Below are 19,165 nucleotides of genomic sequence, written 5' to 3' on the forward strand. Positions count from 1 at the left end.
AATCAACATGTGGTTAAAACAGTGCTTAAAGAAGCTATTTGTCAAAACTATATAATAAGTAGTCAATCCTCTGGTAGCCCAGAACCACAGCATCTAGATATATATCATATGTGTACACTTGTAGCATTTATTAGTTTATGGTTCTGAATGTATAGTTCTGGTTTCACAGCTCGTCTCAGACAGTAGGAAAAGGATTTTAGTTAAAATGAAAAATAAATAAAACCTCAAAAAAAAAACCCCCAAAAAAAAACAGAGTACGTCAAGGTTTATGCCAAAGCAAAACCTCAAAAACTGTTTTGGTTTTTTTACCCCCGTTTCATATCTAAATGAACGTCAGCCTTTGTTATTGTCAAAATGGCGTAAAGGGATTTGGTTGTTGCTTTTTTAACCTCAGAGCCTTTCTTTGTGTAGGTTGGCTGGTTGTACTTGTTTAAATTTCTGTGAGGAGGCCTGGAAGCACAAAGTAAACATTTGCTGCTAACTCCAGCTCACAAGCTAATCCAGTTAAGATTTAATGTCATTTATTTTGGCATTTTCATTCAACCAGTTCAACTTCATTACAAACTTAGAAGAAAAAAAATACATTTATTTAGTCTGAACATTATATAATTATATTTTTAAATTCTTTTCCTTTTACTCACCAGGGTTGTAAACTTTTATGTGGCATTTGATCTCCTGAGCTCATTGTGTGACAAATTAGTAAAGAAAAGTTGAATCCAAATCTCAATAATACATTTTCTGTGAAAAATGAATACATTCATGAGGCTCCTGAACACACTGACTTGAATAATTCCAAGGTTTTTTTCCTCTCAAATCCCTGCTGCTGATTTATTTTTTTTCTCCTCAAATTTCAACATGCAAATTCCAGTTTTATACTATGACAAGATGTAGAAGAACACAGTAGTACAAATGTTAATTATTTACTCTGATTGACAGGTTTTTAATAAAACACCACCATAAACATAATGAGTCGGCCGGCAATATTTTCTGGGAGTGGATAACCGCACAACTCATTTAGGGAACAAAATTGTTTCAAGATGAAAGAACAAATCAGTTTTTTCTCCACTACTTATGTCATGTATACATGACATAAGAAGTGAAGTGCAGCAAAAGTGGCCAAGATGAGGAGAATCCTGATTAACTTTATCTAGGAAAGCTCTAAACCGAGTTTTAAGTCATGCACCTCAGGGTGTAGCAACATATGAAGTCTCCAAGGGGAACAGGTTGGAGAAACCTTAGCAGAGAATAAAGGGGATAAAGGCTAATGTTTGGCTACATGCTAATTATCTTATCCATTATTGTGGCTGTTTATAAAGAAAGCAGCGCTTTTTCCCTTTACTCAAACATCAGTGTAATTTCAATACAATCCCGCACAAGTATTACTGCTCATTTCCTATTTCTTCCCTATTGATTTGAAGACATTTAATCTGCTGGACTGACAGCAGATGAAGGATTGCTCTTGCACACACTGGGATCAGACGACTGAATGCTGAGACAACACCAGAGAGTCCATTACTCAGCTCACATTGAAAAATAGGGCAAGATGAGAAATGATCATTAGGAACCGGGTGGGACGAGGAAAGAGATATTGGAGAATGTGAAAAATGTATACGACTGAACAAGGGATGAGGAATATAGCTGGTATACATTTTCAAAAGGTCATGAAAATAGCCTCCTCAGTGATGGCTCAAGCAGCAGCATTAGATGCATTTTGCAGTGATTTATTTAGCAGCCAAGGAAAAGACAAAATAGGAGAGCTGAAATATAAAGTAGTATTGCAAAAATACCCCAATAAATTTGTAAAATCATTTATTAGGGATGGAGCCCCTGGTGTTCATCACACCCAACATAACACACGTGTTTGTGATATGATAAAAAAAAAAAAAAAATTGGAAGAATAATTCACAACATTAATTCTTTACAAGCATACTTGCAGAGCCAACTCTGATCTGTATTCGTGTATGTGAAATGTTGACAAGAACCAGCTGAAAATTAGACATGTCATAAAAGAAAATCTCACATACCTTGTACATGCAAATACACAGGTTTGCATTCACTTTATACACACACACCTGCTCTCAGACAAAACAGCCATATATTCCCAGAGCTTTTAATAAACCCTCTGACTCATCTCATTCAGGCATATTCACCATGACCAGAGCTAATGTTTGCATGGGAAGTAGTATGTAAAGAGACAATCTAACCTGAAGCAGCATGTTGTTCTGCACTTGCTCAGACAAAAGAAGCCTCCAGGAAGAAACCATAAAGATGCCCAGCTATTACTTAGGAATTATTTCTGAGCTTTGCGCTTTTGTAGATTTTTTTTTTTCAGTCCAATTGTGTCTCAGCTGCTCCATACTTTATGTCGGATAGCTAATACATGCCAAATGATTATATATTTGTTTATTTAGCATGTGCAGAAAAAAATATTTGCTATGAACACAGATGAGGCTGGCTTTGTTTGAGAGTTGCAGGAAATTGATTGATAACTGAGTGACTTTTATAGTCGCATATAAAAATATGATACATTATAAAAATGAAGCCAGACATTTTTTGTCTGGCTTGTTGGAGGGTGAAAAAAGGACATGAAATAAGGAATGTGCATTTATGTTTAGGATCTTCAAGCATAGATCAGTGCAGCTCTCCAGGGAGAACTAATATCATGCATGACCTGCAGTTTTTGCTGACAAGCCAATCTTCAATCTTTTATCTGTCTAAAGCAAAACAAAAAAGAATATTTATCGGTTTGCAGGTGTCAAAGCACATCTAGCTCTGATTAGTTATTTATAGCTAAAATAAATATGTTATGATGAAGTTGAGTTGGCAGAAAACAGGTCTTTGTAGAGTATATTGGCACACTGCACCATATGTGATTTCAGAAACCTTCAGGTGAATGTTGAGCCTGCCAGACATTTAATCAATATATGAATTTCCTCAAGTTGAGACACACATTTCTCCTGTGAGGCCGGAACAATGATGTACCTGTCTGCATTACCTTCAGGGTAGACATAAATTTGCCATTTTTCTTCAAAATCTGATACAGATTCCATAATTGATGACAGATTTTGATGTCCAAAGGGAACTAGAAGATAAAATAATATGACAAATTGTTTAACACTGAGCCAAATCTGACTTATGGATTAAGAAACCCATTACTGAAGGTCTTGTTTTAATACGCAGGTGAGGAGACCACAACTGGAACTGAAGTAAATATTCAGTTTACTTCATGGTGGCCACCATGGTGGTGGCACCATCATCCTATGAGAATTTTTTTTTCCCCACTGGGGACAAGGAAGCTGGTCAGAACTTGTGGGAAGATGGATGGAGCATAATACAAAGAAATTGTGGAATAAAACATGTTAGAGGACACAAAAGGGTGGAGGCTCACCAACGTAGGACAGCAACTCTAATACTTGAGTATTACCATGGCCTACTCGAAGCTCTGATTTGTATTAAAGTGAAAATCCGTGGCTAGATATATAGCGAGGAATGAAGAAAAGACAGATGGAAGGGATGTAAAACAAAAAAATGGAAGATGGAAGGACAATGCAGTAGGACCAAAGGAGGGTAGAAAGGACAATAGTAGAAAAAGAAAGGAAGAAAATTAATGGGAAACAAGAAAGGTAGAAAGGAAATACTGAGGAAAGAATACAAGTAGAGAAGAATACAAGGAGAGAAGAGAAGAAGGAATGAACAGAAATAAGAAGGGAGGATGAACAAAAATATGAGGAAGAAAAGACAAGAATAACAAGAGAAAAAGCTAGAGGAGGTTACAACATTAAGACAATCAGATGTGTAAGTCAGGAAATTATTATTTTTTTTTTTACAATTATCTTCCTTTTTCATACTTATCCACACCTGGAAATCACCAAAATCAAACTCCATACGTTTCTGCTGTTATTTTGTTTAAGTATTTGTGTAAATGACCTTCAGTGCTTCGGACCTTTGTTTTGTGTTCATGCTTTTTACTCAATATTGTTTTTAACCTCTCAGGGTCTTTGCACTTTATTTACCCTGGAGGTATTTTTTTCTATTATTTAACACTTTGTGGTTTCATTAACATCAAAGCTCTTATTCAGGTAGCACCAATATTGCTTTAGAGTACAGATATGGGTTCTACATTCTGTTTTAAACTACTCACTCCAATTTTCTTGCCATATAACCGAGAGGATCTTGGGGGAAGCAGACAAAAGTATTTCACTGGGAGTTAATTACAGCCACATGATACGTCCTCTCACTCCATAACAAACATTATTTTTTTCACTTTCTGCTCAAGCTCAGGGATCCCGGAGAGATGACAAAGTACTTCAGCAGAATTGGCCCAGATCACAAAGGCATTCATTTTCAGTGACACTCATTGAGCAAACATGACATGCTCAGAAACGAGAGAAAAGGGAAGGAAACTACTGAGCGCTGCCCTCCCACTTTCTCATGCTGCACCCAAACTGTCATTTCTGTGCGAGAGAAGAAGGTTGGAAAGAAAAATGCAAAACATATTCATCCCCCCCTCAGTACCCACAACAAAAATGGTTATCTACTAAAAGCATTCAGAACAAAACTTTCATAGACTTAGTTTGACACTCAAACAACCAGACCACAATTTCTGATCTGCTGTTGACTTTTTTCAAAGATCTGTTGTTGCCTTCTGAATCCTAAAATGCGTGCATACACCCCATCCCATGCTTCTGTTGATATGACGATGCAAGATTTCTTAGGACTGTGTCAGACAACACAATTAAGACCACAGTTTCTTGTTACCTGGGCAGAAAAGGAGAACTGCTACCTGGTGTTTTTCCTTTTACACTGCAGGCACACAAAGGCGGTTTGTACACCTTGCAATTTATCACCGCAGAGGCTCAAAGCGAGCTTTTGTTCCCTTCTCTGTGCTGAGCTCAGGGAATGACTCTCTGCAAGAAAACACGGGCAAAGCAACAGAAACGTGAAAGAATCAGTAGAAGAATTTTACCTGTTGTCCGTTTCTCGGTTGAATTTTTGGTTTATAAAACTAGTTTTTACCAAGAATATCTGTATTATTGTTTTTATGTTATGCAATAAAGTAGAAAAGTTGAGGGAAAAATATATTTCACATAAATAAAATAGTGGTATGCCGCTGCATTGAGCCCTCTTTTCTCTGAGACCGCTAATAAAATCCAGGGAAACCAATTTGTTGCAGAAGGAGGGCTAGCAATCAGTGAAAGAGTCAATAGGTAGCTCTGAAGGAGCAGCACAGATCTACAGCTCAGGTGGAAGTATCTGTTCACTCAAGCACTCATTGAAGAGTGTCAAGAAAACCATGGTGAAAAAAAATATTCAGCTCTAAATGCAATATGTGGTTGATGAAACACTAAATTATCATTCCAACAGATAAACACAGTGGTGGAAGCATTATACTGTGGGCCTGCCTTTCTTCAGCAGGGAGAGGAAAGCTGGACATAGTTGGGAGCAAAAATGGGGCTAAACATATGAGAATGTTACATCCAGCAGTCTGAAAACTTTGACAAATTTAAAATTTACAAAACTGTACAAACTAATTTTCTTTACAATTTTACATAATTGACCTGAGATTTAAATATATCGACCATATAATTAGCAAGAATTTGGTTTCAAAGATGTTCGTAAAGATCGGCACGCTGGAAGCCTGAAGCCCAGGGAGTTTGATTTCAATGAGTGTCTTGAACAGACGGTGTGCAAAACTCATAGTTTGGGGTTGTTTTCCACCTGCCATAAATACATGATGCAAGAATGATGAAAATACAGAAATGAGGTGCAACTGACCCCAACTGCGCTTGGCCAGCCAAGTAGCCTCCTGTTTACAGTTTCACTATGAATGCAGAGCAAAGTTGGGAGAACAGCTGGGACAAGCTCATCCAAGAGTGTGTTGCTCTAAACATCCTCTCCAAGCGCCCTTCCAGAAACCTCGGCTGTTTTTTTTGGGGGGGGGGGGTTCTTTCCCAGAGAAGCTCTTTATCCTCCCATTCCTGGCAGCCCTGATTCCTGAAGGGTGATGTGATGACCAGCTTTGCAGATGTGGTACAACTGCTAAATCTCCATAAAATCCTTGTGACTAATTTGAGCAGGAAATTAGCAACAAAAAGAACAATGATGATTATTCTTTGTCCAGCCAGCACAGTAACAAATCATGCCCATTTGCACAGGATGTTACAGCAAAGCCAATAAATCTCCACCAGGAGGTTTTTCCTTTCTGTTATGCGTTTCAAAAATTTTTATATTTCCATCCTGTATACCAAAACAAGCCTCCAAGTACAAAGAGGAATGTGTTTACCGGAAAAGCACATGATGGTAGTTGTCACATCCTAAATATGTCTGTGGGTGCAAGGTGGCAAAAAGAAAACAACTTTGATCCATACAGAGAAAAACCCCAGTGGCTCTAAGCCTTTCATTTCACCAAAAATCTGCTCTGGCCCCAATCAGTTGCAGATCGCAGAGTTTGGGTCTCTGAAAATGATCGGTTTGGGGCAAGCACATTTTTTTTGTCAGGATGAGTTTGGGAGGGAATGAGAGAGCCGTGGACAGAAGACGCAGGGACACTTTCCGGGCAGAGCAACAAAGGCAGCAATGTTGGACCTACAGCAGTGAAAAACACATCAATGTCTGCCTCAAGCAGCCTGGCACAGCTCAACTAACATTGTCTGAAAACTGTGAACAACATTAACAGGCTAATTACTGAAAGGGGAGCTTTCTTTCAGAGGAAGAGCAACCAGTTGCAAATAAAGCTGTAATTGATGGCCTTTGGACTGAATATGCATATAACATGATTAGCAGGCTAATAAATCAGTTTGAAGAAGGGTTAAACATGATTGTCAAGACATAAAAAAGCCTTTTTTTCCCCCGTCAAATGCAAGAACATCTATCAGCAAATAACAATAAATCTGTCACCATAACATATTAGCCAACAGCCACATCTCTCAAACATTGAACACTGATAGCATATTCAGAGTTTCCAACAGGGGTTCATATTTTATTACAGCTAAAGGTTAAAATGAAAGTGTTCCACTTTTCACAATCACAGTGACTGAACAGAAAAGAATCAAAGCAGTGCATGAGCACACATAGGTTAGGTTAACACATCAAGTGTTGATGTTCAATCCCAATTTTTTTGCTGAAATCCGATTTATTGTAGATGGCTGCTCATACTACTGAATGATCCTATTACAATCAGAAATCCGTGTGAAAAGTTTACGACCCCAAAGCGACCAGCGTGCCCAGAAGAAGAACGTTGACGTTACTAAGCATTGCACTGTTTACAGAACTAATAATGGACACCACTGTGTATGGATAGATTTTTTTTAATTATTGAGAAATGGGAGCCAACAATATTGTCACGAGATCATAACACAAACAAAGCTAATAAAAAGAAAGCTCAATAGAAATGGCCTTTTCTGGAGCGTTGGCTGCAAATTCTGTGAAGAACTTGGAGAACTCTTGGCATATTTAGGTTGAAAGACTAAGATCTTTCTTCTTACTGGCTGTACTATTAACAATTTGCACTAGTCTATAGTCCTGACTTGAACTCAATAGAAAAACTGAGAAGATAACTAAAGATTAGGATGAGAGTAAGACAACTGCAATGACGTAGAACTCATCATCAACGATAAATCATCAAAATAGCATAAATAAACATAAAAAGCAGAAAGCATCTGCTGTTGAAGAGGTCTGCTAGAAGGCTAAGGATGAAGAGGGATTTATTTTCATCACAGTGAGTCATTTGTAAGCAGGACTGGTAAAAACTGTCAAGTCAAAATGTAGGATGCTGATGGACTTCTGTCAAGTCTGAATGCTGAAATGAAATCAAAATGTACTTCCACAAGGTATAAGGTTAAGGGGGAGAAAACTTATACAACCATTAACTTTAAATTGAATTGCACAAGATAAATGTAGCGTTATATGATAAGAGAACCAGTGAAGATCCTGAATACTGTGTATTTCATAATATAAGCATCAAGTTAGGCTAATCAGAGCCATTATTGGGCTATTTGAAGTTTTTCTGTCACTCAGCCTGCATGAGAGTCAAAAATATTTTCATTGGTCTGAGAAATCTGCACTTGGAAGATTATAAATGTGATGTTTTCGCACCAAATTATAATCCAGACTTCCTTCAACTCCTGCCCTGGCTCTTGTCAACGTCAGAAAGGAAGAGTGAAAGCTACTGCATATGAACTCATCACAAACAGGCAAACACAGAGACCAAGTGTGAGAACAGTGTGAGGCATGTGGAAGTATGCCATCAACCCAGAGCAACTTGCTTTCGGTGGGACAAAGGCAATTCACTGCTGCTGCTCTTAGAACACGAAGCCTGCTGCAGGGTGGGCTGGATGGCTCCTCTGCCACAGAAACACCTTATCTTTCTTCAACATGCCCAGACAGCCTGTAACACTGCGCTCAACTGCCCTCTTAATAACATTGCATGTTTACACTTCAGAATATTCTGCTATAAACTTAACCGTGCACATCGGGTATTTGGGAGTTTCACTGCACTTTGGTGCAAGGGCAAAAAAGAAAAGCATCAAGGGTGGGAACAGTATAGCTGATCTGCAGAGCAACCACGGTTGTTGCATAATTAAAAGGAAATTAAAAGACAAAAATAACTATTTGCAATTGTGAGAATAAATTTGTCAAAAACAAAGTTTGTTTTTTTATTTTTCTTTCGAAGTTTGAAATGGCAAACATCTGAATTGTAAATTGGCCACAAGCTTAATCAGTGCAACTCTGCAACAGATCCAAATTTGTACAACTATATACAACAACCCCCTTTGCCAGCCTTAGCATTGCAGTTCAGTGTGATTAAACCAAAACAGCTGAGCCAGAGAACCACTCAGCCCACAAGTGACAAACAAATCACACACACACACACAGTGATTAATTCGCCTGTAATTATAAAGATCCACAATTACACAGGCAGGAGGTGTTTCATTTGCATGCTATTGCTTCTAGATGATTAGAAAACTAGTGAACAACACTGTGGCTGTTCATTACAGCTTGACCCCAAAAACATAGATCATTTATTAACTGAGCAGCAAATACCTGGCCTATAACTCAACTGACAAATATGGGCTCTTGTTTCTCTCTCCTGTGGACTGCAAAACAACCCCAATTTCCTTTTCCAAATACTAACAAGATGACAGAAAGTAAAAACAGAGTGAAAATGGTTCACACTGCAGCTTTCAAGAAGAAAATCATGCAACTACAAAGACACCATAATGATATTGTTAATCAATATCATTATGATTAACAATATCATTATTGATATAACAACTAATGTATTCAATGTCTTGCAAAAGTGGTACTATACCTAGAACCTGTTCAAATTTTTCACGATACAACAATTTATGGGGTTCCCTCCTGGAGATGTTGCTCCCGCTTATCTGAGATAAGCGGAAGATGATGGATGAATGCTTGGATGAGATTCCAACTCTAAAACAATTTGAAAAGACATGTATAATATTCCCTGCAACAGACTGGCAACCTGTCCAGGGTGACCCTGCCTCTTGTTCGGAATGTTAGCTGGAGATAGGCACCAGCACCCCTCCCAGACTCACTAAGTGTACAGAAAATAGATGGATGATATTCCTTCCACTAAGACACACAGACAGACGTATAGGAAGTAGTGCTTATCTCATAAAATCTTCAAAGCATACATTGACATTTGTTGTTTTAATGAGTTGACAGGTGAAGAAGTTTAAAGGGTCTTATTACTTTTGCAAGGCACTTAGTATTATATTGCTACTACATTGTAATTGAATTCTCTACTGAGAAAGTCATACAAGAAGGAAAAATATTAATTACCCGTCTTATCTCTTGCATTGTTATTCCATTAAACTTTACCCTTTCCTCCTCCTCCTCCAAAAAAAAAAAAAAAAAAAAAAAAAGGAAACAGTCCCACTTCTTGGCTGATAATCTAATAATCTTCATATGGCAGCTTCTTTTAGAGGAGCCTGACTGTGACCTGCTAACAGCTTTCCAATCATCTGACCAAAAGCAGGATGTTTATGATGAGTGGAAAAATGACTGTCAGCTATTTACTGGGGCACTAACTTCAGCATCCGTGCTACTTTAACCATCACAGGGCTTTTAACCTTTGAAAAGGTTCTCCACTGAACCTTTTCAAAGGTTCTCCACTGATGCTGAACATAACTCATGGATTTTGGTTTTCCCAAACAAATCTCACAAAGGGAAAAGATGCCAGAGTGATGACCAGCGCCTCTAAGAAGTTGTAACCCAGGCAGAGCTTTGCATCAGCTTTTAGACTGAAGAAACCCCTATGAGAAAAACCCTAAAGAAGGGCTTAAATACGTCGGGCATCATTAACTAGTGGCCTCTTGGCTCTTTGTCTCTCAGCCTATTGAACCCGATGTGGTGCTTCATCTCTCTAAAGCAGTCGGGCTGAGCTTTTTCGCGAACCGAGAGGGGCGGGGAGATGAGCGACAAGGGCCATAGCGTGACGAATGCAGGAACCTGGTGCTGCTGTTTCATGCTGCTGAGAGAGGATCGGGGGGAGGATGATATGGCACGGCCTGCTGCTGCCGCACACAGGGCGGCACAATAAGCCTCGCCGCTGTTTCTGCCTCTCCTCGTCTCTCACCCGCTTAAAGGCACCCCAACCCCCTTCACTCATTCATGGCAGCTCCATTCAGCAGGTCATATAGAGAGCCAATACGAAAGCTAACTCAGTCTGCTACTCCAAAATGTGCAATGTCAGAAAAATAGCAGACACTGGGAGAGGAATGAGGTGGAGGAAATTCCAAGGGGGCTGACAACCAGCTCAAAAAAGGTGGTTGAGATGATGCTGGCATCCCTTAAACTCTTCAAGTTACCTGAACTTTTCTCATTTCATCCTTCTGCTTATTTTAGGGAACAGATCAGGAATGAAGATTACATTAAGTTAAAAGTTTTGACCTTCATACAGAACTTGTTCCTCTACGTTTGGAGGAAAACGAAATGCGACACATGATGGCAGCAGCATCATGCTGGGGAGATTCTGCTTTAGAATAGAGGTTGTAAAAGCTCAATGTAGATTCACATTCCAGCAGCATAAGAACTCTAAATATGCAGTCAGAGCTCCAGGGCAATAGTTTAGATCAAAATACACCCAAGCATTTGAATAGCCTGGCCAAAGTCCAGATATAAATCCAGGTGAGAATAAGCACAAAGGCTTGAATATTGATGTTCAGACATTTCCCATTCAATGTGACTGAGGTTGGGCTATTTTGCAATGAAGAATGAGGGGAAAATATGTGTCTTTAGATGTCCAAAGCTGGTAAAGACTTGCAGCTATTTTTGAATTGGCTAATGGGATTCCTTTACATACATTTTTTATCATAGTTGTCATAAAAGCTGCTATGGTTTGTTCTTCATTAAATATGTGTGATCTACACCATGTGGGATGATTAAGAATCTGCACAGATGTCTTTCCCCACTTTGGACAAGCAGTGAACGGCTGTGTTGTTGCAGGTTACAATCCCCTGGTCAGTCGCATAAAATCCCAATAAACCACATTAAGTTTGCGGTTGTAACATGACAAGATGTGAAAAAGTCCAAGGGTGTGAATACGTTTGGAAGCTTTAAAAAGGAAGCTTTCATGGTGGGTGTGTAAGCTACTTTTTCATATAAAGCTTCAGTTGTTTGTTAAAAGAACCAGTGAGCTGTGTGTGGAGGTAGCTACAGCCTGTGTGAGACGGGACAGCATCAGCCTCGGTGAGAGGCAGCAACACACTGACAGCAACATCCAGCTCTTTGAAGGCAACGCAGGTGAAACACGGGTCATAACGTTTGTAAAAGCACAGAAAGTCAGGTTTGTGTAATTTTAAAACAACTCCAGTTCTAAAAGCTTGCATTTCTGGTTGATTAAAACTCTGTTGAATGAATCATAACCTCGATATCTGTTCTGCATTTGATGATTATTTGCACAAAACTGAAGCTATTATTTTTGGACCTAAAGAGGAACAAGAGGAGTCAGTGCACAGCTTCAGTTATTACAACTAAAAACCAGTGATCAGGCCCAAAACCTGGGAGTAGTGATGGACTCTGACCTGAACAGCCAAAGCCACATAAAGACAGTCACAAAGTCGGCCTTCTACCACCTGAAGAACATTTCCAGTATTAAAGGACTAATGTCTCAGCCAGATCTAGAGAAACTCATCCATGCGTTTATCTTCAGCCGCATTGATTATTGCAACAGCGTCTTCACAGGTCTGTCCAACAAATTAATCAAACAGCTGCAGCTGATCCAGAATGCTGCTGCTGGAGTTCTCGCTAAAACCAGGAAGGTAGAGCACATAACACCAGTTTTAAAGTCCTTACACTAGCTCCCTGTAGCTCAAAGGATAAAACTTTAAAATACTGTTGTTAGTTTATAAATCACTGAATGGTTTAGTATCACAATACATTAAAGATCTGCTGTTGTTATATCGACCTTCCAGACCTCTCAGGTCTTCTGGTTCTGCTCTGCATCCCCAGAACCAGAACCAAATGAGGAGAAGCAGCATTTAGCATCTATGCACCACAAACTTCCAGAAAACTGTAAAACAGCTGAAACACCGACTTCCTTTAAATCTTGACTAAAAACCCACCTGTTTAGGATTGTACTTGAAACATAATCAATTACAAATTTATTGATGGAACTTGACTTAATGTCGTATTTTGATTGTTGATTCTATGTTGCATTGTGTTCCTGTGTTTGATTTGATGTAAAGCACTTTGAAATGCCTTGCTGCTGAAATGTGCTAAACAAATAAAGTTTGATTGATTGATTGATTGATTGATTGATTGATTGATTGGACATTACTGATTTAATGCAACCCCCAAAGCTTTTTCATTTAAGTTGTGTGAAGCCAGTCGGAATGTTATGATCAACAAATTTTTACTGTATTTTATTATTACTGAATTGAATTTTACAGCATTAAATAGGGTCAAATTCTGACTATATGATTAATTAATGTAAATTGAAGACAATTCTTTATTACTGCCTTTAAATCAGTCCTATTTATCCAGTAAAGATATATCTTTTAGAGATTTAAAAAAAGTTTGGTGAAAAACTGACACTGCCCATCAACTGGCTGATGGGAGGCAATTGTCAAGCATGGTGGTGGCTGCATCATGTCATAGGAAGTTTTTTTTACTTTTTCAGTGACTGGGGACTAGGGTGCAAAGATGGTAAAGTGACTAGTCAAATATGGAGATTGGTCAACAAAGTGCTCTGAAGTGTAAGGCAATGATCTACGATATCTGAAAAGAAATAAAATACAGCCAAGATAACTAAGGAGAGGCTTCAGGACCAATCTCTGAATATCCTTAAGGAGCCTGGATTTTATTCAAATTTAAATCTCTAAAATGTCCAAAAATGGCTGTCCACCCACCCCACCCATCAAACCTGACTGAGCATGAGAAAATCTGAAGAGAAAAATAGGAGAAAACAGAATGGGTGTGCCAAGCTTGTCGAGACATAACCAAGAAGACTCGAGGTTTGAATTGTTGCCATAAAACTTGTAAGCCAATAATTGTGAATACGCGTTACTTTTGCAATTTTTTGTTTTTCTGTTTTAATCAACAACAATTGCATTCTATATATTTTTTTGTGAAAACAGCATAGCAGCCCACACAACAGGAGCCGGTAAGCTAATGTCAAGCAATTCATTAGAGTCCTCATTATAGAGCTACATTTGGCTGTAGCACACACCATCCATGCGCCTGAGCGTGTGCATGACTGCAGAGGCAGCTCCTGGCAGCATGATGGATGAAGAACAGGGCGTCTGAGCTGGAGACGTCCACGCTGCTGCAGTCTGAGACAGCCTACAACCTCTTTCAACCTCCTCCAGCGTACGAGGAAAGGAAATTCCACATGCAGCCGCAGTCTTCGCACATTAACAGCCTCCAAACACAGAGCTTTTAACATCAAACCACGTAGTTAAATGAGCCAAGCCTCTCTCTCCTAAACTCTCATTGCATGGACAGACACACTCCAGACTGTAGTGGTACATCTTTATTTCCCCCCCATTCAAGGGAAAGCAACAGAGCACAAATTGACCCAAAAAGTCAGCCCCAATTTTCTGAGAGTGCCACCGCTGAGTGTGGCGTGGAACCTGAAAAAAAAAAAGAAAAAAGGATGCACTAAGCTCACAGGATGTTGTGTAATTTTACCCAGATGTTCTCTAGTTCATCTGACTAATAAATGCAAGGAGGGGAAATGAATTCCTCAGCCACTCCTCACATCTTAAGCTCTGCTGGAGCTACTGTGATACTTTTCCAAGGGACTGAAAGCTTTCTGGGAGTGAATGGTGCATTAAATCCTCCCTGTGGAGCAGCTGATTTTGGAAACATCATTTTGTGCTTTATTAATGAGCACCAATCTAAGCAAGGACAGGGGGCTCCTGGTTCCAGCTGCACAGGCGTAAAGGTCATCCAACAAGCAGGGGAGCACCTCGTCTAAAAATACTGTCCTACATACAAATTCGTCCAGCTTGCCCAGGAGAGGGTTTTATTTTTGTACATGTTGATGCGGCTGAGATTTCCTCTACTTATATTTTCCTAAACCTATCTGTAATCTGCAACTGTCTGCAAAAATGCATGTGTGTGAGGGTCTGCAAAACATTCCTACACATCCCTGAGGCATGCCATCACACACATGTGAGTTTAATCTGTAGTCACTGTCAGCGGAAGAGAATTTCCCCGACCGCTATCTGGAGTAAAAAACAAGAGCTTGCGTGTGTGAGCTGAATCGCAAAACTTATCACATCGTTAAGATCTGAGGTTTCAGGGGAACTATTGGTGTCATCGGCCTCCATTCTTCACAGTGGACTTGTAGCTCCACTGTGGAAGAAAAGGAACTGTGTAGTTTTTTTTCCCCCCTGATGTGTGAAAAGTTGCAAATAGGCAATGCTTTTTCTACAGCACTTTAGACATTTGCTCCTTACAGATTACTGGTGTGGTGATATTTGAGATTATGTGTATAGATATAGATATATATAAAATCATACCAAACAAAAATGAACTTGAATACATTTGAAAGCTGACTCAATTTATTCAGTTACCTTTTAAGAAAGGTAACTGAATTCCCACGTGGAATTCAGTTGAAGAAGTAATTGCATCTCTTATTAAATCATGAGTTAACAGCGATTCATAGCATCTCGTGGATCAGTTTAAGCAGCCACACCCAGACCAGAAAACTGTCAAACCTGTTTTATCATTAAATTACTTTAGTACCTGTAGATGCAGGATAAAACATCTAGAAAACAAGCATTATGTGTTTTGTTTAATCTGCTGATTTGATATTGAAACAACATTTATGTAGCCCCACATAAAGGGTAAAACACTAGCTAACTTGGCTGCTTTTAACCACATCTTACTGGGAAATTTGGTACAACCAGATATTCACAAACAAGGTACGATTTTGTGGAAGATTCTATGGCAGCAACGTTTGCAAACTTTGTAAGTTAGCTGGGGAAACAGCAACAATGTGTTGGAAGACAAAGGGGTAAGAAATGTATCAAAGATCTGTCAGTATAGGATTCAGTAGCACTTATTAAATAACTCCTACTGAAGGACCACCTTCTGCAGACCCTTTGATAAATCAAAATGCAGCAAATCAACATTTTGGGGTGAGAAAAATTCACTGCTTGCCCCACACATCCATAAATACAATAGAAAATCTGAGCCATCCCATTTCTAATGCCGTCCAGGGCAACCGCCCATACCCCTAAACCAAACATGCAGTCCATCTCATCCAATCAGACTAAATGTTGTGCATGAGTAAATTAAATTATATTCGCAGTGATTATAAAATTTGCATGATTTATTTATTTATTTATTTATTTTAAGTGCTGAAAGTTGGGTTATGAAAGCTTTTTTTAAAAGTTTAATAATCTAATGAGTCCCAAAAATCAAACAACACCCTGAGGGAATTTTTCTGCACACATGTTAGAGTCTGACAAACATGAGGGTCTCTGCTGCAACACATCCACTCCACCAGCTTTGTTGTATTTTTATTACGGACAAGCTCTGGTCCTAACACGCAGGTCCGAGTAAAGGCTACGGGTTCTTACCGTCACCGATGTCCGCTCGGATATTCCACACACAGAGCAACAATGAAACAACTCCAGCGAGAAGGATGAACGTCTTCACAGCAGCCATATCCAAGTTCTCTCTCTTTATTCCGCTGTTTTTAATCCTTGCTTTCCCCCGCCACCAGCGCAGTCCGTCTTCGCTCCTGCACCGACAGCGCCAACTCTCCAGCAGCCAGCCGTCCCTGCTGCTTTTTAAAAGAGCGAAGACCTGCCTGCGCTGCACTGAGCACTGATTGTTTTTTTTGTTTTTTTGTTGTTGTTGTTTTTCCTTCCTTGTGTCCAAATGTGCGCCGCTCTGCGCGCTCCTGGGACGCACCTGAAATGAATCAGAGCTAGTGATGTCTAGGAAAAAAGGAGAGTTTAAAGCGTATAAAAAGAGAGGAAGGTACAGCTCAGCTCCACATGGTGCTGTTTTCCCAGCTGCTGGGTTGCAGAAAGAAGCTGAAGAAGGCGCTCCTGGAGAACACGGTGCGCTCTCACCGTCATCAGCTCCCCAGAGCCAATGGCTTTCATCCACCTTCGAACCCGCAAAAATTAGACAAGAATCAGTTTTGGGTTTTTTTGCTTTTTTCCCAGAACGTTTAATATTTCCGAACAAATTTAGAATAGTTGGAGACAGATTCTTCTTTAACAGGCTACACCTATTCAAAGAGTTTTAATATGAGTGCGTGCCAATAAAGAGGAATATATATTTTCATGGCTCTTGTTCTCATTTCTTTTCGGTGTTTCTTTTCATAATGAAAGGTCTTGTCATTTTTCACCTTTTGCACAATGACAGGTTAGTTAGAGCGCCCTCTTCAGGTGAAAAAGATTTTGCAAACTCCACATTAAAAGACCTGCTTGAAATGTCTGTCTGTCAAGACAAAAGTAAAAACTACTGAAATATCCATTACATCTGGGATAAAACGGATACGAGATATTAGTACAAGAATCCCAGCAGCAAAACACAGAGGTGGTCGTGTGATGGTTTACTGCTCCACTGTTTTGTCTTTCCCTTGCTGCTAGATATAGGTAACTTTGTTTCTCATATGTTATTCAATTGCCACATTTAAATTGTATGTCATGCTGGTTAGTTTGATGTTCTGGATCATTTAAGTGTGACAACAAAGCAAGAGAAGAAGCATGCGCATATTTTTTTTACAACTTTGTACATATAAGCAAGTTGGTCCTCAAGAAGACATAAGATTTGATCTCCTAAAATCTTGTTAATGTCATCACAAATTGTGCAGTGCCCGACATTAAAAAGGGGAAATTATTAACCTCTCACGATCATTTGGTGTTGTCCAGTCACATGAGATGACACACCAGTCTTCTTCAACAGCAGGAAGTCTGTACAGGAATAATAACTGTGACCACATATTTGTCCCAGTTAAGACACTACTGTGGAAAGTCACCACAATGGAAATATCTGAAAAAAAAAGCCTCCAGAAAGATAGATTTTATGTAACACATGTTACATTTGTTTATGTAACAAATTTAAACACATGTTACATTTGTTTACATTTGTTTAAATACGTGTGACGTATTTAAAGCCACAGAGTTTTAAGAAAAAATGTCTTCAGTATTCATCTAGCCAGTGAAAGTTCACCTGTAATCTAATCTCAGTACAAATCCAGCTGTTCAAGAACAGCATCATGAAGCAACACAGCAGACAGGTCAAGAAGATGGAGAATTTTAAAGCAGTCAAAATATGCATTTTTTTAAAACATCTCAAAGAACTCTCCTCAGTCAATCTGAAAAATTTAATGAACTAAGAGATGATATCCAACTAAGCTGACAGGCAGCATAAGAAAACACTATGGGGGAGCTACAGAGATTCCACCGCTCATGTAGGTTCAACTGTTGAGAGCATAACTATTCTCTCAACTTCTGCAGACTGTCATGAACTACAGAAATGTGACTAATGAAGAGCGAGGAGATGGCTACCAGACGTTTGCCATAAGCTGTGGGCTTTGTAATGATTTAAGTGTGTTGTAAAACCCAGTTTTGGTAAAACTGTTTTTGTTGACAAAAAATGTGGGACTGTGCAAGTGGAAATGTGGTGCTTCTCTAGGGAACGACTTTCACGTCAGACTTGCAAGAGAGTCACCAATGAGCGAAAAGGTTTCCGCAGCTGAAGTGGTTTCCAACGATTTCTTCTGCAGAGGCTGGAATCCTTTGGGTTTGGATATTGAGAAAGAACAAAGTGTCCATTTACCACGTGTTTTATGTGCAGGACTATAGAGGATAACTATGGTCTCTACAGGGAACCTGTGGAGTTCCCTTTAGAGAAGGGAGGAAGACAGACAATCTGCATAGCAGGACTTTGGTAGACTGCAGCACAGGTAAGAGCCATTAGCAATAAACAGCCAGCAGGAGAAGCAGAAGCAATGAACTAAGAGGAGCAGCATGACTCATGACAGGAAACATGGGAAACAGAAAAATCCTGACAGGGTGCAGAAGGAAGCATGGAAGCAAGGGCCAAAATTGAATTGATTATTTACGTTTTGATCCCCACAGGCTCAAGCCCTTGTGAAATTGTTGCAGAGCTCTTACAGAAAGAGCTGAGGTTGTAGGTGATGAAGCATTCTGCATCTCTGGAAGTTCTCCTTACGCCCTTCCAGCTCCAGCATTAAGCACAATCACTCACAGATAGAGTGAACTTTAGTTTGGCTGCAGATCTAACAGCACTCTGGCTTCCCTGGAGGGGGGAATTAAAGAGCCTCAAGACATTCTGGACGTCATTACTGAAAAGTCAGGTTCTTTGGGTTGGATGGCGCTGGCAGGTGAAACGTTTTCCACTGAGTTGAATCCAGCTAGCTGAGTTTTGTCACCAAAGTGTTTTTAACGGTCGACCAGTTAATAAACAGAGAACAAAGAGGCCATGTGGCAGTCAGACGCCACAAAAAGGAAAAAAAGAAAAACTTCAGGGGAAACAAGTTACACTCTGTCTTCATCTTTCCATTAGAGCATTTCACATTATTGCCCTTTTTGCCTTCAAGTGACATTAACAGGAACTGAAAACATTTTCTTTCTCTCTCAGTGGAAACTGTCCTGCACAAGTTTACTTAGTAGAACTGGACTCTGTTATGGACGGAGGCTTCTGCGCA

The 19,165-nt window shown here is 39.5% G+C and overlaps 1 protein-coding gene across 1 annotated transcript in view; it reads right to left on the reverse strand.

Annotated features, from left to right (window-relative positions):
• The window catches only part of plxdc2b (plexin domain containing 2b), a 78,967-nt gene extending 62,357 nt beyond the window's left edge, over positions 1-16,610 (reverse strand). The window contains exon 1 of the mRNA XM_044104325.1: positions 16,056-16,610. Within this exon, the coding sequence (XP_043960260.1) occupies positions 16,056-16,143 (88 nt within the window). The 5' untranslated portion in view covers positions 16,144-16,610. The remainder of the gene's footprint in view (positions 1-16,055) is intronic.
• Between the last annotated feature and the right edge of the window lie 2,555 nt (positions 16,611-19,165).

This window comes from Gambusia affinis, linkage group LG21, assembly GCF_019740435.1.
Source record: "Gambusia affinis linkage group LG21, SWU_Gaff_1.0, whole genome shotgun sequence".
Lineage (NCBI taxonomy): Eukaryota > Metazoa > Chordata > Actinopteri > Cyprinodontiformes > Poeciliidae > Gambusia > Gambusia affinis.